This window comes from Sus scrofa, chromosome 8, assembly GCF_000003025.6.
Source record: "Sus scrofa isolate TJ Tabasco breed Duroc chromosome 8, Sscrofa11.1, whole genome shotgun sequence".
Taxonomy (NCBI): Eukaryota; Metazoa; Chordata; class Mammalia; order Artiodactyla; family Suidae; genus Sus; species Sus scrofa.
Window position 1 is genome coordinate 55235347 of NC_010450.4, and position 20910 is coordinate 55256256.

At 42.1% G+C, this 20910-nt stretch overlaps 2 protein-coding genes across 19 annotated transcripts in view; both read left to right on the forward strand.

Annotated features, from left to right (window-relative positions):
• The window catches only part of EXOC1 (exocyst complex component 1), a 56891-nt gene extending 45981 nt beyond the window's left edge, over positions 1-10910 (forward strand). For 13 of the 17 annotated variants that reach the window (XM_003356946.4, XM_021101339.1, XM_005666704.3 and 10 more), the window contains 5 exons: positions 138-366; positions 4097-4280; positions 5352-5551; positions 8460-8654; positions 10225-10904. In XM_003356946.4, coding sequence (XP_003356994.1) covers positions 138-366; positions 4097-4280; positions 5352-5551; positions 8460-8654; positions 10225-10377 — 961 coding nt within the window. In that variant the 3' untranslated portion in view covers positions 10378-10904. Of the gene's footprint in view, positions 1-137; positions 367-4096; positions 4281-5351; positions 5552-8459 lie in introns of all 17 variants that reach the window. The other 4 variants (XM_005666707.3, XM_005666702.3, XR_001298320.2 and 1 more) reach the window with 3 other exon arrangements.
• The window catches only part of CEP135 (centrosomal protein 135), a 72495-nt gene continuing 67140 nt past the window's right edge, over positions 15556-20910 (forward strand). The window contains exons 1-2 of one of the 2 annotated variants that reach the window (XM_021101350.1): positions 15556-15804; positions 20226-20382. In XM_021101350.1, the coding sequence (XP_020957009.1) occupies positions 20270-20382 (113 nt within the window). In that variant the 5' untranslated portion in view covers positions 15556-15804; positions 20226-20269. Of the gene's footprint in view, positions 15805-20225; positions 20383-20910 lie in introns of those variants that run through there. The other variant, XM_021101352.1, reaches the window with a different exon arrangement.

Below are 20910 nucleotides of genomic sequence, written 5' to 3' on the forward strand. Positions count from 1 at the left end.
CCACTGTAGAGTAATTAGGTCATCATACTTGGGCAGTGTTAGTTGAAATAGCAAATTTTAGTCATTTTTTGTATAACCAGAGGATTACACCTGTAACTTGTAATAACTTCCCTCTATTTTGTATGTTTCCTAAACAGGAAAGATATGATCCGCCAAATGATGATTAAAATATTTCGCTGCATTGAGCCAGAACTCAACAACCTTATTGCATTAGGAGACAAAATCGATAGTTTTAACTCCCTTTACATGCTAGTCAAAATGAGTCATCATGTGTGGACTGCCCAAAATGTGGACCCTGCCTCTTTTCTGAGTACTACATTGGGAAATGTTTTGGTGACTGTCAAAAGGAACTTTGACAAATGTATTGTAAGTTGTTTGTTTGTTGTTTGAAGTAACTTCCAATTCTAACCACTGGGGAAAAAAAAAAAAAAAACTGCATTTAAAGCAAGAGATTTCCAGCTTTGCCTGGGGGGGCTCTGCTCACATCCTCCAGCACCTGGAAGCAGGGTGCTGTCTGCAGTACACAGGAGCAGAGTTGATGGTGCTGTATGTGCTAGTTTCCCATCCACACTGTGAACCTTGGCAAGTCCTGGAGTAGGAGGCATAGCTGCAGCAGCTGCTTGAGAGGTGCACTGAATAGCTGTAATCTCAGCTGACTGATTAGTGCCATAGATTTAATGAAACAGTTGAAACTATCACTTGAATTTGTTGCTTTTCTTTTTTAATATACTCCAATAAGATCATTAATAGTTGGGTTATTTTAGTTGATTAAGTTGTTCGATAGCTTTAATAATCATATTGCTTTATTTTAAGAATAAATTGTTCCTATGTTAACTTTTGGCAATCATCATTTTCTAATAGGAAAAAAAATCGTTAACAACTTTATTTTTTCTGTTAGGTTTGTAGATATGAACTGGACTGGGCCAGGTTGCAAAACAAACGTTTCCTTTTATTAATATATCTAGTATGTAAAGAAATAATTATCATCTGAATTTTTCTACTGTGTAACCTCTAAGTTAAATCCAGTTCTCAAATATCCATAGACTCATGGGAGAATAATAAAAATATTAAGAGCAATTAAAATTCATATCTTTTTTTGTACTTTAAAGAAATAGTATCTGAGTTTCTGAAAATTTAAAAACTGTCTGTGTCCACTGTAAAAACTTAAATGTCACCTCAACAGACTTGTCAGTCCTCCTTCCCTACCAAGTGATTTCACATGGCATTGAAAATATAAGATTTGACTATTGGAGGCTTATCCTCTTCCCTACCCTGCCCTCTCCAAAGGTGATGATAAACCTTAAAGGTCTGCTTCCAAGCTGATAGCCAAAAGGAAAAGGAAGAACTGCCAAAGGCTAAGAGGAGTCCCGTGGAATGTAGCTAGAACACTAACACTATGCATTTATAGAATATCAAGGTTTTGTTGCTTTTATCAGTAAAATATAACTTTGTATAATATCTCTCAACCCAATAGAACCTAATTGTTAAAAGCGTAAGATGTAGTACCAGATAGACCTAGACACGTGAAGTGCTTAGCACATGGCCTGGCGCAGAGTAAGAGTTGACTAACTATGCACTTGTGATGGTGGTGGTGGTAATAGTAATACTAATTAATAATAGTCTATTAAAGAATGTTCATGTTACTTTCAAGCCTGGAAAGTGAAGAAATCCAGTAAAATTGACCTGGGCAAAGGTATAAACTCCTATTTTCTCCTAAATTGCATAAGTTTTAAAGGATCTGCCTTTATTTACCAAAGGGAGAAAGATGGTTCCTTTTGCCTGTCATCTGTTTCTTATTTTAACTCATGTCTTTTCACAATGTCTAGTTGATTGTGTGTGCTCAGGAAGTGTTACACACTTTGGTACTCAGGACAAGATCAGAACCTAGGGTGTGCCGGAAAAGGTAATGGATGGGTCTGTGTGTATTAAGCCAAAAACATGAATGTCACATGACTACAGAAAGTGGAATAGATAGCACCTGACTTTGGTACTTTTTTCTGGTGGCCAAGCCCAAAGTGTTCTTCAAGGAACAGGGCCTGGCAAGAGCTAGAGCTACAGGTAAAAGGTAATTGACACATCAAGACTGCCAAGCTGGACTTCGCAATCCAGTGCATTTCTTAGCTGCATTTAATTTGCTTTTCAGGATTCTTCACACTTATAGTGACATGGATTTGCACTATTAAACCTTTGAAAATAATGTGATTTGACTATCTCTTCCTCATTGTATATTCTTGTCTTCTTTGTCATAGATTAGTTAACCATATAAGCTTGGGTTTATTTCTGGGCTCTCTGTTATGTTCCATTGATATCTGTGTCTTGTTTTTTGTGCCAGTGCCATACTGTTTTGATGATTATAGCTTTGTAGTATAGTTTCAAATCAGGGAACATAGTAACTGCAACTTTATTATTTCTCCAGATTGCTTTGGTTATTGTGGTCTTTTGTGTTTTCTTACTAATTTTTGAATTATTTGTTCTAGTTCTGTGGAAAATGTCATTGGTATTTTGATAGGGATTGCACTGACTCTTTAGATTGCCTTGGGCAGTATGGTCATTTTAACAGTATTAATTCTTCCAATTTTTAAGCATGGTTTATTTTTACATTTATTATTGTCTTCAAATTTCTTACACCAACAGTTTTCAGAATACAAGTCTTCTACTTCCTTGGTTAGCTTCATTCCTAGATATTTTATTCTTTTTGTTACAATTGTGGACAGGATTCTTTTCTTTTCTTTTTTTTTTTTTTTTTTTTTTTTGACTTTTTTTTGACTTTTTTTTGCTATTTCTTGGGCCACTCTCGCGGCATATGGAGGTTCCCAGGCTAGGGGTTGAATCGGAGCTGTAGCCACCGGCCTACACCAGAGCCCCTGCAACGCGGGATCCGAGCCGCGTCTGCAACCTACACCACAGCTCATGGCAACGCCAGATCCTTAACCCACTGAGCAAGGGCAGGGGCCAAACCTGCAACCCCATGGTTCCTAGTCGGATTCGTTAACCACTGTGCCACGACAGGAACTCCAGGATTCTTTTCTTAATTCCTCTTTCTGATAATTCCTTATTAGTATACAGAAGTGTAATAGATTTCTGTATATTAACTTTGTTATCTGCAACTTTGCCAAATTCATTGATTAGTTATAGTAGTTTTTTGGAAGTGTCTTTTAGGACTTTCTATGTAAAGAAAGTATCATGTCATCTACAAACAGTGAGAGTTTTATTTCTTCCTTTCCAGTTTGCGTTACTTTTATTTCATTTTCTTGTCTGATTGCTGTGGCTAGGACTTCCAATGCCATATTGAATAACAGAACAGTTAACTTTTCTAATCCATATGCCATAATGGTTTTCAAGTTATACCCCCAAAATCTCAACACAATGAAATTTTAGGTAGGAGTTGAAAATGATCCAGCACTGTTTGGCAATCTAATTCTTACTGTGAATAGAGCTTACCCTGAGAAATACACAGAACCCTAATTGAACCTATGGATCATTTTGACCCCAAGTGTCTAGAATCTGTGTGAAACATCCCTTTTGCAGTTTGTCTCCATCTTACACAAGCACTTCGCCTAACAACTTTAGAATAAGTAATTAACAGTTACCTGGAAAACTGTATCATGCAACTCCATACTCCTCTGTTCTCATACCAAACACATTTTAGGCTAATGAGATTTGGGAATGACTGTTCTCAAACTTGACCACATAGCCACCAACCAGAAATAATCTGGAGAGATTCTGTGTGTGCTCTGGTATCTGCTCTGCCTTAAAATGGGCAGTAACTGCAGACTTACCTTATAGAAATGATATAAATGTTTTTTGTTGTTTTTACTCTGAACAAAGACATGCAGTTCACTTTGATTGCATCTTGTTTTAAATAATTTGGATTTTTTTCCCTTGAATTTATTTTCTTAAATAAAATAAATGTACTTTTCAATCTATAGAAATAGTTTTTCTTAGTTATCCTCTTGTATTAATCTTTAGTAAATGTCCAAAATGTTCTAGGCACTGAATTATGTCCCATCTCTATGATGTATACATTTACTTTTAATTATATGTTGTTTCTAAGTTGCTGGGATATTTCCCTCCCTTGCTTTCTGCCTAACTTTAGAGTAACCAGATAAGGCAAATGGAAGAAGTAAAGATCTCAAAGAAGAGTAAAGTAGGAATTCTTCCATTTGTGGCTGAATTTGAAGAATTTGCTGGACTTGCAGAATCGATCTTTAAAAATGCTGAGCGTCGTGGAGACCTAGATAAAGCATATACTAAACTTATCAGAGGGGTGTTTGTTAACGGTAAGCTTTTGTTATATCCTAAAGAATTTTTTGGTTGATTGTTTTCATTATTTCTAGTAAATCAGACATTGGAGGACAGATATGTTTATTATCTTCCATATTCAATAGTCTTTTTTTTAAGTTTTCTGAAACTAGAGATTTCATAAATTTGGAGTTCCCACCATGGCTTAGTAGTAGCAAACCCAACTAGTATCCATGAGGATAAAGGCTCAATCCCTGGCCTCGCTCAGTGGGTTAAGGATCCAATGTTGCCATGGGCTGCGGTGTAGGTTGCAGATGCAGCTCAGATCCTGTGTTGCGTGGCTGTGGTGTAGGCCGGCAGCTGCAGCTCTGATTCCATCCCTGGCCTGGAATCCTCCATATGCCCCAGGTGTGGCCCTAAATAGACAGGAAAAAAAAAATAGACTTTTAGTTTGTTTCTGTTTTCCTTCATACATTTTTGTATACTTATTCTATAATTTCCTTAGAATCAATTATTAGAAATGGAATTACTGGGTCATACTATCACAGTTTTATTTCTTTTTTTTTTCCTCTCTTCTATTGTAGTTTATTTCAGAATATTAAAAATAGTTCCCCATACTGTGCAGTAGGAGTTTGTTGTTTATCTGTCCTATAATAGTGTGCATCCAAATTATTTTTTTTTCTTTTTTTTTTTTTGGCTTTTGAATGCCGCACTGGTGGCATATGGAGGTTCCCAGGCTAGGGGTCGAATCGGAGCTGTAGCCACCAGAGCCACAGCAACACCAGATCTGAGCCACGTCTGCAACCTACACCATAGCTCACGGCAATGCCAGATCCTTAACCCACTGAGTGAGGCCAGGGATCGAACCTGCAACCTCATCATTCCTAGTTGGATTCGTTTCCACTGTGCCACAGCAGGAACTCCCAAAATTACTTCTTTAATTAGCTTTGTTTAGTATTTAGTGAAGATCCTTCCATACAGTATATTTTATTTTATTAAATCCAGGAATGTGCTTCTTAAACTTACAAATGAAAGAATTCATGTAAGTTTTTCATAGCCAAATACAGTCATACTCATACCAGAATGGTGTTATTCCATTTTCATTTTAGTGGAGAAAGTGGCCAACGAAAGCCAGAAGACGCCCAGGGATGTAGTCATGATGGAAAACTTTCACCATATTTTTGCAACACTTTCTCGTTTGAAAATCTCATGTCTAGAAGCTGAAAAAAAAGAAGCCAAACAAAAATACACAGACCACCTTCAGTCTTACGTCATTTACTCTTTAGGACAACCTCTTGAAAAGCTAAATGTGGGTGTATTTTCATTCAGTATATTTTTCCTTGTGTGTACGTGTGTGAATAACACAGTAGATACTAATTTTGAATTTGTTTACGTACTGATGTGGACGGATGAGGAAGGAGGGACCCAGATGCTGCAGTTGCCAGCAAGCAAGACACTACTAGATGTTCTGCACGCTTTACTTCTTTTAATTCTTGTGAGCATGATGTGGGATTAGATGGTGTTACCCCATTATACAGGTGAAGCAACTGAAAGTCAGAACAGAGTTGGCACTGGCAGGTAGCAGAGCTGGGCATGGACTAGATTTTGGCTTTTCCATTTTACCAGACCCTTCCATTCCTTACCTCTTAAATGGCTAACCTGCGTGCCTAGTTCGCATCAAGATAAGAGGAAAACCAAAAGTTGGTTTGTTCATTACCTTTTCTTTTCTCTTCATTTCTTGTCATTCCTCAGAGCAAGTCTGATCAGAACAAGTAAGAAGTGATGATTTAGAGAACTTTGCAATGTAGTAGAATCTAAATGGCCCCTTCTCACTGACTTTTAGCCAAAGTATGATTAGTCATCTTCTACAGGTTTTCAGTTTGAACTTAGAGTCAAATAAAAATGATGTATCTGTTGTCAGCAATTCAAAGAAATACTTAAAAGACATTTAATTAAATATAGAGCCAATTCCTTATAAAACTTAAGAACAGAAAGATACTCCTTTAGGGTAAAAGGTATGTCCCAGACTTAAAGCCTACATGATACTTCACTGCAACAGAGAGACACGCCCTTTGAAATCAAATTTAAAGCGGAAACATTGGTAGATCTTTTATTATTTAACATTGATATGGAAGCTCTAACAGATGCAGTAAGACCTGAAACATAACAATATAGAAAGGAGAGGCAGAATTATAATTACCTCTATATAATATGTTGAAATTATTTAGTCTGGTAAAGTGGTAGGGTTCAAAATAAATATATCAAAAAGACAATCTACTTCCTGTATGTTTTAATAACGAATTAAAAGTCTTTGTAGGAGTTCCCGTCGTGGCTCAATGGTTAACAAATCCAACTAGGAACCATGAGGTTGCGGGTTCAATCCCTGGCCTCACTCAGTGGGTTAAGGATCCGGTGTTGCCGTTAGCTGTGGTGTAGGTCGCAGATGTGGCTTGGATCCTGCGTTGCTGTGGCTGTGGTATATGCCGGCAGCTATAGCTCCAATTAGACCCCTAGCCTAGGAACCTCCATATGCCGTGGGTACAGCCCTGGAAAAGAAAAAAAAAAAGTCTTTGTAGAAACAAATTTTTAAAAGCACCAGGAATAGGCTTGTCCAAAAAATTACTGTCAAATAATTAATAATTTAATGAGGAATAAATAAATAATAATTGCTAAGAAAATTTTAGAGAAAAATAATGAGAGGGGATTTAATACTTGTCAGTATTAAATCATATTGTGCTCAAATGAAGGCTTGCCAATCACTGTGCATATTGAAAACCCAATTATACTAGAAGACATCTGAGAAGAATATTTCTAACAATACAACAGTCAGTATATTTAATATAAAAGATCTTTTTAAAATCAATTAAAAAAGCACTAAGATCCCAATATATAAATAAGCAAGGGTTTGGAATGTACTACTACTAAGCATATGAAAAGCAGGTTGACTTCATTTATAGCCAAAGAATTGTAAAATGTAGTGACAGGTAAACCTCTTTCACTTTTTAAAATGGCAAAGGTTTTTTTAATTATGATAATGCTGATGATGGTGAGATAACAGTCTCATACGCTATTGACAGAAATAAAAATTGATTGAACTTTTCTGGGAAGCAATTTGTGTAATATGAAGAATCTTCAGAATTCTTACAATTATACTACTCAGGAATTATACTCCTAGAAATTTATACTGGATAGTAATCAATAATGTGGGTAAATACCTATGTATGAAAGTTATTTATGGCAACTAAACTTATAGTATTATGACTTTTTTTTTTCAGGCCACACCCACAGCACATGGAGGTTCCTTGGCTAGGAGTCAAATCAGAGCTGCAGCTGCCAGCCTACACCACAGCCACAGCAACGCCAGATCTGAGCCACATCTGCTAACTACACCACAGCTCACTGCAGCACTGGATCCTTAACCCACTGAGCAAGGCCAGGGATCGAACCCGCAACCTCAAGGTTCCTAGTCAGATTCCTTTCCACTGCACCATGATGGGAACTCCAATAATAAACTTTTTTTTAACAAGTAGATTTTGCCACCTCCAAGGGAAAAAAAGTGAAAAATATTAAGTACCTAATACTGTAGGAATGAATAAACAAACTGTAGTTCAGTAATTGGATGGAATATTTATGCAGCCATTAAACTTTCTTCATTGGAAAAAACCTATAAAATATTGAATGGGAAATACAACATGCAAATTTACAATCTCATTTATGTACTCACACATCAAAAGACCAAAAGGAAACCTAAAATGTTAACAGTGATTATCTCTGAGAGGTATGATAATAGCTGATGGTTGTTGTATCCTTTTTTTTTTTTTTTTTTTTTTTGTCTTTTTGCCTTTTCTAGGGCCGCTCCTGTGGCATATGGAGGTTCCCAGGCTAGGAGTCTAATCAGAGCTGTAGCCACCGGCCTACACCCAGCCACAGCAACACAGGATCCGAGCCGCATCTGCAACCTACACCACAGCTCATGGCAACACTGGATCCTTAACCCACTGAGCAAGGCCAGGGATCAAACCTGCAACCTCATGGTTCCTGGTCAGATTTGTTAACCACTGCGCCACGACAGGAACTCCGGTTGTTGTATCCTTTATATTTTCACACTTGTCCGATTTTTACACAGTGAATAGATACTACTTTATAACCAGATTTTGTTTTTAAATTGACGTGACAATGACAGCAGTTCTTAGCCACTTCCTTTTCATTCCTTGCAGCATTTCTTTGAAGGTGTTGAAGCTCGGGTAGCACAGGGTATAAGAGAGGAGGAAGTAAGCTATCAGCTTGCATTTAACAAGCAGGAGCTCCGGAAAGTTATCAGAGAGTATCCTGGGAAGGAGGTGAAAAAAGGCCTGGACAACCTCTACAAGAAGGTCGATAAGCACCTGTGCGAAGAGGAGAACCTACTGCAGGTATGCTTCGGTCGTCTGACCATCCTAGATGCACAGCCGCACACAATTGCTTTTTTCTGTAATAGTCCTCTAGAAAGGCTGGACATTTTCTAATGTTAGCACGAGGAAAGTTCCCTAATGTACAGAGCAGATCGATGAGTTGTGAGGCCAAAAGGATTAATATTTATACAAGTTTATGTGACTATTCCTGTTTATTTTACATTTGTTTTATTGTTTCGAGGCACAGTTTTTCTTTTGTTTGGGGTGGAGTATTTTTGTTGCTTTTTTGTCTTGTTTCTGTTTTGAGGGTAGAAAGGAAATTGAACTGGCAGGTGGTACAGTGGAGTGGTTCTGAGCATGGGGGTCGGGCTTGGAAATGGGTTCATAATCTGGCTCCAGATAAAGCTGCAGGACTGGGGGCAACTTACTTAACCTTTCTGAGCCTCGGTTTCTTTATTTGAGAAGTAGAAATAACACTCGCCTGTACAGCAGGCACTCCTCTTGTTGTCGTTGTTTTACACCTGAGGAAGATCAGAACTCAGAGAGGTGAAATAATACAGCATGGTTCCATGGCCGATGGACTGTAGAGCCAGGCCTAAACCACAGACCGAGCCACTGTTGTTGGTAAACCATCCTAGAGACCCCAAGCAGCGTGAGGATAATGCTGACTCTGGCATCATGGAGGACTTCGTGAAGCAAAGTCATATACTGACTTAGCAGATAAAGTAGCAGAAGAGGTATTCAAGATGGAAGAAATACCCTGAGCTGAAAGATGAAGCAGAAAGTGTCAAACGATTCAGTGAATAGTCTTTAAGTTGACTATTAGGAATTGAGAACTTGGGAGATTTAGGGTTTACAAGGAAAATCATAGAAGAATGCATTTGCTCAACTGACAGATACAGGCGGCGTTCACAGTGCCTCCCTCACCAGGTCAGCCTGTGACTTATACAGCGTGACACCCGGGGCACACAGTGTGCTGTGCTGATATCGAATAAGGGTCCCTGAGCGTCACTGCTCACTAGCTAGCTGTCAGTGTGTGCCTCAGGTCTGTCAACTCCTTGGCCTACAGATGATCTGTCTGACTCATTTCGGTGCCCTCCAGGGCATCAGCAGTGTTTTGCATCATCAGTTTTAGATAAAGAAATTGTCAGACTTTCATCTGAAATGGAATCTGGGCATTAACTGCTACATTTCACATAGTCGCCAGGCTGGGTTGCATATCCACATGTGTTGGGTAAGGAGGGGATGTGAAAACAGCTCAGATGTGTCATGTGTGCTACTCTGTCACCTCTGTTCTGAGTGCTTTACACACATTCACGCATTTAACCCTCGTGGAGAACTTGTGAGGAAGGTATTACCTTCATCACCGTGGCTTACAGATAGGGAGCTGGAGCCACAGAGCAGTGATGTAGCATCTCAGGTCACACATCTGGCAGGTGCAGGAGCCAGGATTCTAGCTCCAGATGTGTGTTCTTAACTATTATGCTGTCCTAATTTCTTAGAATATGTCTTGACTTTTTTTTTCAACATACTGGACTATATATTATTTCCATTTGCAGTTGAGCAGCTTTCATCCTCATTTTTATTTCAGGTCGTGTGGCACTCCATGCAGGACGAATTTATCCGCCAGTACAAGCATTTTGAAGGTTTGATAGCGCGCTGTTACCCCGGATCTGGTGTTACAATGGAATTCACCATTCAGGACATTCTGGATTATTGCTCTAGCATTGCACAGTCCCACTAGCCCTCATAAAAGAAGAAAGATAAATGAAAAAGGCACCCTGCGTACACCAGACACTATTCAGAAATATCAAGCAACTATTTTGAGAACCCAGACTTGAAATTTTATGTGTTACTTAAGTGTCGTAAATGGAGAATATCATACCACAAATATTCAGGAATGAAAGTACCAACCTATGTAGTAGTTTTATTTGCCCAATAGGTTGTGTACTAACTTAAAGCATTTATGTCAGCATAAATGCCTTTAGCATTTTTCTATGCCTAAACCAGAAACCTTCCTTTAATGCCTTGCTTCTTGTATTTGAGAGTGGTTATCCTTTGTCGAATGCATTGGGTGTTCTTCAGTTTTCACTAGTGCAGCATCACTTGGAAACCATGCAACTACTAAAATACATATAGAATTTTTTCCCTTTGCCTAATGTGCGTATGCATAGGGATCTTGTGATGTAAACCTGGATCACTTGTAAACATGGATTTTGAGGATTATGTGACTATAGCTATGAATCTGAAATAAAGAGATTTTCAAAAAAATCAAAATTTTTTGGAGTTCCCATCGTGGCGCAGTGGTTAGCAGATCTGACTAGGAACCATGAGGTTGCGGGTTCGATCCCTGGCCTTGCTCAGTGGGTTAAGGATCTGGTGTTGCTGTGAGCAGTGGTGTAGAACACCACTGGGTTTCAACCTGCTGCATATTACAATTGTTCAGAAAATGTTTAAAAATACTGACATTTCAACCGCACCCAGCCGTGGAAATAAGAATCTGGGAAGGTGGGGCCCAGGTTTTATAAACTCAGGCGATTATAGGGGGCAGCAAGGTTGCCCCCGACAGTGCAGTTCTCCATTGCCTATATTTTGTCTAGGAGTGTGTGTCCGTGTGACCCAGCTCTGCAGTGACATGTTAAGAGAAAATCTGTTGGCGTTCCCATGTGGCACAGTGGTTAACGAATCTGACTAGAAGCCATGAGGTTTCGGGTTCAGTCCCTGGCCTTGCTCAGTGGGTTAAGGATCCAGTGTTGCCGTGAGCTGTGGTATAGGTTGCAGACGTGGCTCAGATCCTGCGTTGCCGTGGCATAAGCTGGCGGCTGCAGCTCCGATTCGACCCCTAGCCTGGGAACCTCCATATCCCGTGGGAGTGGTCCTAGAAAAGGCAAAAAGACAAAAAAAATTAAAAAAAAATAAAAAAGAGAAAATCTGTTATAAGATTCTAGAAAAGATATTCTACCCTGATAAAATTAGAGGGTCATTACATCTGCAGAGGCTTTGCCCCCAGTATCTTCTTCCTTCTTGGTACATTGTGATAGGAGGCAGTGATGATCACAGGAGGGTTGTCACCTGAGGCATCAAAGGAAAATGGAAGTCATGGAATGACGTGTGTGTCAATAGTAATATGTAAAAAAAAAAAAAAAAAAAAAAAAAGTGTACAGACCATAGAGAAGGTGCAATTATTTGAAATTTTAGGGGTTTGGATTTAATTTCTTTCATGGTTATCTCTGTGTTATTATTAATCATTAGAGGTTTCTGTTTAATTTTTAATGCACAATCATGACCCTTTTTCTTTTGTAGGTGATTTTACGTTGTTCCTTTAGAATTTAATGTGTCTTGCATTTGCTATACTTTAAAGAGCCCTTTATCTCTAGGTGTCTTTTCTGGACCAACAGCTCTTATTTTACCCCCCAGACTTTGCCAATCTGGGACTAAGCCAATATCGATTCTCTGAAACTGCTTAGAGGTCAGATTGACCAGTCAATATTATAGCACTTAGGGAAAGAAAACTTTCTAAAAGGATTTCTAAGTAGCAGCATAATCCAACATTTAATCCAGAGCACCACATGCTTTCATAGGAAAGTTTGTAGGCTCTAAATTTATTTTGAAAAAAAAAAAAATCTCGAAGTGGTTTGCATTAAAATTTGCTCATTTTAACTGTACTCTGATTTTTAAGCCAAGATGACTTTAACTATAGCTGTAAATGGACTACATCTAACTTGTGCTCATAAAAATTCATTCCTATACTTGTTTATTCAGAAGGAGTAGTCTGCTGCAAGATTGATCAAACCATACAGCAAACAATTCTCGAAGTAGCAGAGAGAGGAGAGTGTAACAGACCGGATACTTGGACATTTACTGGTAGAGTGAAACAGTGTGCCTCCATGGCATGATCCTAAGAACTGTGATTTCTCTGCTAGTCTCAGGGTCCCTTTCCCTTTCACTAATGTCCTGTTTCTTAGCCTTGTCTCTGGACCACAAGGGGGTTTTTCTCTAATTACTAATTAGTAATTGTATTTCTTCAAGTATTGCTTCTCTGATGAATGAGATTTTCTACGCCTACTGTAACTAGTCAACAAAAGCTTTGCCATTTAAGACATCACACGTTTATTATCTCATGGGTCTGTAGGGCAGAAGTCTGGGTGGGCTCTGCTGCCAAAATCAGGGTGGCAGCAGCCTGGGCTTTGATCTGGGGCTTGGGCTAGAGAAGAAATCTGCTTCCCCACCCACTGGGCTTGTTGGCAGGAATTCGGTTCCCCACTGCTGGAGGGTGGAGGCCCCAATTCCCTGCTTGCTGTCAACCCCCACTCAGCTCTTCCAAGAGGCCTGCTTCCTCGTCACACTGCACCCCATCCTCAAACCCCAATGGCCCTCAAGTCCTGCTTCACACTTCTCTACTTTTAAGGGTTTGGGCAAATGCATTGGGGCCCCCTGCAAAATTGAGACCACTCTCCCTATTTTGACGTCTTTAACAACCTTGATTACATCTGCCAAGTCTCTCTTGCCATGTAATGTAACAGGAGTTTACAGGTTCCAGAAAAGTGTGGGTATGGACATCTTCCAAGACTCTTCGAGTGATAGATGCTGCCTCCTCTGCTGCCTCCTTCCAGACTCCCAAGCTAATGTCTGTCTTTCTAAATATATTTTAGTCCTTTGTCTGCATTGGGTTCTAGTTAGGTAAACTGCCTAATTCTTTTAATTGTGTCTACTCTACAGTTTATCCCAGTTAATAATTATAAGAATTTTTGATGACTGTACTATTTTTTGGGGGTTTTTTTGGTTGTTTTTCTTTTTTTTTTTTTTGTCTTTTTGCTATTTCTTTGGGCCGCTCCCGCAGCATATGGAGGTTCCCAGGCTAGGGGCCGAATTGGAGCTGTAGCTGCCAGCCTACGCCAGAGCCACAGCAACGCGGGATCCTAGCCGCGTCTGCAACCTACACCACAGCTCACGGCAACGCCGGATCCTTAACCCACTGAGCAAGGGCAGGGACCGAACCCGCAACCTCATGGTTCCTAGTCGGATTCGTTAACCACTGCGCCACGACGGGAACTCCGATGACTGTACTGTTAATTTCCAAATTTTTTTATTGGTTCCCTTTCCTACACACCCATCAAAACTGATAACCCGAAGGAGTTAAATTATTGTTCTTTCTGATGGCAGTTATTCCTTCCATCTGTCTAAACTAGTGGCTCTCAATCAGGAATGATTCTGCCTCCCTAGGGACAGTTGGCAATGCCTGGAAAGATTTTTGGTTGTCACAGCTTGAGGGATGCTACTGGCATCTAGTGGGTAGAAGCCAGGAATGCTACTCATCATTCTACAATACAGAGGACAGGCCCTCTAAACCAAGGAATTATTCAGTCCCAAATGTCAGAAGTACAAAGGTTGAGAAACTTTGATCTGGATCACCTTACACATATTCATTCTAAAGCCTTCCTCAGACTCTTTTCTTCTGGAGAGAGTCCTTGTTCAGATGTTTTATTTTGTTGGCTATCTTTGCATTAGATTTCCTCACTGTTTAGGGTTTGCAAGCTCATTGTCAGTGCAAAGTTTTTTCTTTTCCCTTTGCATCTGGCTCCCCCTCCTTCGGCTTATCAGTTTTGATGGTGGTCCCATCAGGTCTGCTCCACAATCAGGGCTCCTGTCTCAGGGTGATGTGGGGGACCTAGAGAGCCCAGATGAGGCTTGGTTTCTTTTTCTTTCTGCCTCCTCAGCCCACCCTCTCGCTCAAAGCCAGGACCTGAGTGCTGAGCAGCAATAATTCTGTGTGCCAGAGGAACCAGGGCCCTGACCTCAGGCCTTGCGGCCCAGCAGTGCGCCTGCACTGGTCTTCCGTGACATCTGGAGCAAAACTGGACTGCAACTTCAGTGTCCCACTCATCTTTTAAATTTCTTTGATTTTAGTTTTTGTATTTTCTAATGGCTATGTGTTTGGGACAAAGGGAAGCCAAAGAGTCTTCTGGACTGGGTGACTGTTGCATAGTCATTTGCTATGATATTTATTTATGGCTCCCTATTTTCAAAAAAGATATTTGTTGCTAGGCAACAAAAAAGTCTTTAACTGTACGTGTTCAAGACTACAAAAGCCATCCACGGAGCCTCATTGCCTCCTAGAAATTCCATAAAACAGCTTATTGAAGGATGTGGGAAGAGGGACAGGGCTCCCTGCGGAAACGGTTAAAGCGATATATGAATGCGTACAAAGTTATTCACGGCCCACAGAGCAATTAGGTGAGATATATATACACAAGGATTAAGTGCATCTTCAAAATGGATGCCCTGCTTGGGAGAAGAGTAAACAGGAGGCGATGAACGCCTCTCTGATCATCTAGAAGTTTCCACGCGACAAATGGAATTCCAATATCCGACCATGCATTTTCTCAATGTGAACAGGTTCTCTATAGCCAGTTGATTTACATTTGATTCCATTCTCGAATGTTTCTTGCGGTTGGTGCTAGAGAAACAGCTGAGTGAAATAAACTGACTCCAGGAATGCGCAGTAGGGGGCGGCAGAGGTAAACATACAAAGACAATGACGTTTGACAGAGGAGCTCTAACTCAAGAACTCAAACGCAATGATGTTATGCTCATCATAACGGGATGAGTATAATATTGGGATCTGGACATCTGTAAGAGGCCGGGGGTGCGGGAGCAAAGTTAGTTAACTGCGTTGGGTGGTTGTCAGGGAAAGTTGCACAGACAACCGGGTACTTCGGCTGAGTTCACGTGGGGAGCAGGCGTCCCCGGAGGGTGAAGGCTAACCGGCTGCAGGGACCAGGGCTGCACAGGCTCTAACCCAGCGCCCCGAAGGTCAAGGAAGTTCAAGGCAACGACAGGCGCAGCCTGGACGACGGCCGCCGCGGTGGTTCCGGCTCCCGCCGCCAGAAGGCGCCGCAGCGCCGCACCTTCCAGGCCCGTTCGTTTCCGGGCCTGGGCCCGGCGCCGCCATCAGAATCGGGCGCGTCCCCGCCGCGCGCGGCGACCCGTCTTCCGCTCCCGTTACCGAGGCAACCGCTGCGCCTACTCCGCGCCGGTCGCGATAGTCCGTCCGTGCCATTTTCAAACTGTCCCAGCGCCGGAGCCGGTGTCCGCGGCGGCGGAAGCCAGCGAGCGAGGCAGGCGCAGGGGATGCGACCGCGAGCGGAGGGAGCGGCAGCCGGGGCGGCGGGTGAGCACGGACCGGGCGGGCGGCGCGGTGGGGGAGGAAGTGGGGCCCGGGCGGGGACTCTGGCGCCGCGGCCGCCCGCTGGCGGGAGCCGTGCGGGGAGCGGGTTCGGGCTGCGGACCTGGCTCCGCCGCTGCGCTCGCGGCAGCCTCCACCGGCCCCGCGCAGCCGCTGCTGCTGGCCGGTTGCTCGAGGTGGGAGCGCCCTCTTCCCAGCTGGTCCCTCGGCGCTTGGTAAACGCAGACAGGCCCGAGCGCAGGCCGAGCCTTGGCGGCGACCTCCGCCCGTTTGCGGCTCTCAGGGAAGGACCCGGTTCGGTTCGGGCCTGGGCGTAGACACGTCCCGGGCCTCTGGGAAAACGCGCCGCGCTGGCTCCGGGTGGTGGTGAGCGCGCGTGGAGCGCCGAGCCTCCGCGCCTGTTGTCCTGCAGGGAGCTGAGTACAGACGCTCCTGGAGCGGGGGTGGGGAACGTTGGTACCAGCTTTTTGTCCTTCTTGGAAGGATTTTAATCTTTCATCTCTCTTGTGTGTTGATGAGTGTTTTGATTCGTACTCCTGCTTCTCTATCTTAGAAGGATGTGAGCAGGTAGTATTTCTGGGTAACCAAAGTCGGTGCCAGACAAGGAGAAATGTTTGGATGGCGAGGTCCTGCTGGTTCTGGGTTTTTTTATTTTTATTCTCTTGCTTTTTAGGGCCGCACCCCTTGAATGTGGAAGTTCCCAGGCTAGGCGTCAAATTGGAGCCACAGCTGCCTGTCTGCACCACAGCCACAGCAATGCAGGATCCAATCCCTGTCTGTGACGTGCACCACAGCTCAGGCAACGATGGATCCTTTTTTTTGTCTTTTTGCCTTTTCTAGGGCCACTTGCTGCGGCATATGGAGGTTCCCAGGCTAGGGGTTCAATCGGAGCTGTATTCGCCAGCCTACGCCAGAGCCACAGAAACGCAGGATCCCAGCCGCATCTGCGATCTACACCACAGCTCAGGGCAACACTGGATCCTTAACCCACTGAGCAAGGTCAGGGATTGAACCCACAGCTTCATGGTTCCTAGTCGAATTCGTTAACCACTGCGCTAAGACGGGAACTCCGATGGATCCTTAATCCAATGAGCGAGGCCAGGGATCAAACCTGCGTCCTCATGGGTACTAGTCAGATTCATTTCCACTGAGCCAGGATGGGCACTTGATAATTCTGGGTTTGCATTTCTCATGTCTCCAGGAGTTTCTCTGGAACACCCTGCCTCAGTCAGGTCCCTCTTATAGAAGGAACCTAGGAGGTAGCTACTAGTATGGAGTGCCAGCCTCCTTATTCAGAGAAAGGTTAGCAGAGGATAAGAAGGAAGGGTTTGTCAGAAGAAGTTGTGGAAGAGAGGTACTCACTCCACGGTGATGTAAGCTGAGGGCACAGCGCAGAAGCCAGAGTGCTGATCCAGACTGGGACCTGACGCCCACCCACTTTGTGGCCCTGTAGTTTGGAACAAGCTACTTTTTTTTTTTTTGACCTTTTTTTGTGTGTGTCTTTTTGCCATTTCTTGGGCCGCTTCTGCGGCATATGGAGGTTCCCAGGCTAGAGGTCAAATCGGAGCTGTAGCCGCTGGCCTACACCAGAGCCACAGCAATGCGGGATCTGAGCCACGTCTGCAACCTACACCACAGCTCATGGCAACGCTGGATCATTAACCCACTGAGCGAGGCCAGGGATTGAACCTGCAACCTCATGGATCCTAGTCAGATTCATTAACCAATGCCCCACGACGGGAACTCCTTAACCATTTTTTAGATGACACTATAGTTAATTTACAGTGTTGTGTTAGTTTCAGGTGTATAGCAGAGTGATTCAGTTATATGTATATATTTATACATGATTCTTTTCCATTATAGGTTCTTACAAGGTATGAAACGCAGGTCCCTGTGCTGTAGAAGTTACTCTTGTGAGGTAGCTTTTCCTCATCTCTCCCTAGGTAGCTGTCAGGGTCAAATGCTGCATGTATTCCAATGCATTCATGTTTTATAGATTGTGAGGAGCAATAGAGATATAAAACAGAGTTTTTATTTGGTTTAAAATTATGAGTATTTGGTCTGTATTTACCTGGCAGAGGTTAGAAAAGAGCATTTTTTTTTCTAAAGAAGTGATCTTTGAATACCATTTTAGGCAGATGGATAGATAATATATTCATAAATATTTAAGAAGACAAGGATAGAAGTCATGGCTCAGTGGTTAACAAACAGGACTAGCATCCATGAGGACGTAGGTTCGACCCCTGGCCTCAGCAGGTTAAGGATCCAGCATTGCTGTGGCTGTTGTGTAGGCTGGCAGCTATAGCTCCAGTTCGACCCCTAGCCTGGGAACCTCCGTAAGAAAAGAAAAGAAAAAAATGAAATCATGCATACATATATTTGTATACCAAATCTATATGTGAATTAAAGCAAAGATACAATAACACTCAAAAAAAATAAAGACAAGGATAAAAAAACATGTACAGAGAAACTTGATTGTTTGTGTCATTTTTTTTGTTTTGGGGGTTTTTTGGCCACACTTGCGGCATGCAGAAGTTCCTGGGCCCGGGATGGCACCCACACCACGGCAGTGACAACACAATGCCGGATCCCCAACCCGCTGCACCCCTAGGGAACTCCATCTTTTTTTTTTTTTTTTTTTTTTGTCTTTTTGCCATTTCTTGGGCCGCTGCCTCGGCATATGGAGATTCCCAGGCTAGGGGTCAAATTGGAGCTATAGCCGCCAGCCTACGCCAGAGCCACAGCAACACGGGATCCAAGCCGTGTCTGCAACCTACACCACAGCTCACGGCAACGCCGGATCATTAACCCATTGAGCAAGGTTAGGGACCAAACCCGCAACCTCATGGTTCCTAGTCGGATTTGTTAACCACTGCGCCACGACAGGAACTCCTTTTTTTTTTTTTTCCCCCCCGTCTAAGTGAAATTAACAGGGTGAAATGCCCAGATCCTAAGTGTGCTATTTGAAAAGCTTTGCTAAATAATATGCAGAGGTGCAATCCCTGTCTCCATCCACATAACCTTCTCATTGCCCAGAAAGTTCCCTCATAGCCCTTCCAGTCAGGATCCCCACAGCCCTAGGCAAACGCCATCTTAACTGCTGTGCACGTAGTTTAATTTGCCTGTTCATGAGTTTCATATAAATGGAATCATACAGTTTATGTATGTGGTTTCTATTGTTCAATTTTTTTTCAATCATCCACGGGTTTGACATGTGTCATAGTTCCTTCCCTTTTATTCTTGAGTGATATTACATTGTATAAATATAGTTTATTTATCCTTCTGCTCCAGATGAGTAAATACATTGTTTCCAGTTTGGGGCTATTATGAATAAAACTGCTGTGAATATTCTTTAAGAGTTTGTAATTATTTTCCTTTCCTTGAGTAAATATTTCAAAATAGAATTACAGAGTCATAGAATAGAAGTATGTTTAGCTTTATAAGTGACAGCCAGGCTTTTCCCACAGTGATTTTACACTCCTGTCAGCAATGTGAAGGTTCCAGTTGCTCCAGATCCTTGGCAGCAGTTGGTATTGTACCTTTAACTTTAGCCATTCTGGCGAGGGCAGAAGTCCATGTCATCGTGGTAGTTCCCTCTGTCTAATGGTGTTAAGCACCTTTTCATGTGATTATCCCCATTCAGGTATCTTTTACAAATCTTAGTCCATTTTCTTACAGGGTTGTCTTTATTATTGAATTATTTATTTATTTATTTTTGTCTTTTGTCCTTTTAGGGCCACATCCGAGGCATATGGAGGTTCCCAGGCTAGGGGTCAATCGGAGCTGTTGCTGTTGGCCTATGCCAGATCCGAACCACATCTGCAACCTACACCACAGCTCACAGCAACACCGGATCCTTAACCCACTGAGCGAGGCCAGGGATTGAACCTCAACCTCATGGTTCCTAGTCAGATTTGTTTCTGCTGCAACACAACAGGAACTCCTGTTATTGAATTATAAGCATTCTTTCCTGTATTCCCTTGTTAGATATTATACATATTTTTCTACTATTTTGTTTTTGTTTGTGAAACAAAAGGGTATATTTTGATGAGCATTTTTAAATTGAAGAAGTCCAGTTTATCAGGTTTTTCTTTTATATTTAATGCTGTTAAAGAGGCTTATCTAAGTATTCTCTGCCTATCCCAGGCTTGGAAAATGGTAATTTTTTCCCTTCTAGAAGCCTTGTTGTTTTAGCTTTTACATATAGGTTTATAAGGAAATACTTATTTTAATGAATAGCATGAATGTCATAAACATTGGATTTAAATCAATCTAAGTATTCTAGAAGGTTGCCTACCTGAAAAGAAACAAAAAATAATTGCTTCATATGAAAAGAATCTTTTCTTCTTAGCATGAAACAATAATAATAGCTGATAACAGAATGATGTTTCACTCTTGTCTTTTAGGACTTTAATTTTTGGAAGTGAATAAAGCTAGTGTGGAGGCCAAGATGACTACAGCTGCAGAAAGAAAGTATATTAATATTAGGAAAAGACTGGACCAGCTGGGGTACCGTCAGGCTCTGACTGTGGAGTGTTTACCTTTGGTAGAAAAACTTTTCAGGTAAAGATGGAAACACAGTTCTAATCGGTGTGATCGTTGATCCCATTTATCCGGTTTCTGGTTGAACCTCATGCTTCAGTGAAGAAATCGGTAGTTTTTTGAAAGTTCTTAAGTCGTCTGAAGCTTCTTTGTTCTTCTTAGGTTCTGGTCCTCTATCAGCAGTTCAGGGCCTCCTCCCCGGGAAGTGCCAGGGTCCCTGTAGACACCGTGCTGTTCAGAGTGAATGTCTCTGAGGGTTTCTGTGAACAAAAGCACAGTCTTGACTCCGTTTCCTGATACAGCTATAGCAAGTCTGCTTTCCTCGCTGGTCTTTTTTTTTTCTTTTTTTTTTTGTCTTTTGTCTTTTTTGGGCCACACTCACGACATATGGAGGTCTAATCGGAGCTACAGCTGCTGGCCTACACCACGGCCACAGCAACACTGGATCCTTAACCCACTGAGCAAGGCCAGAGCTCAATCCCACAACGGTATGTTTCCCAGTTGGATTCTTTTCCACTGTGCCACGATGGGAACTCCCTTTTTTTTTTT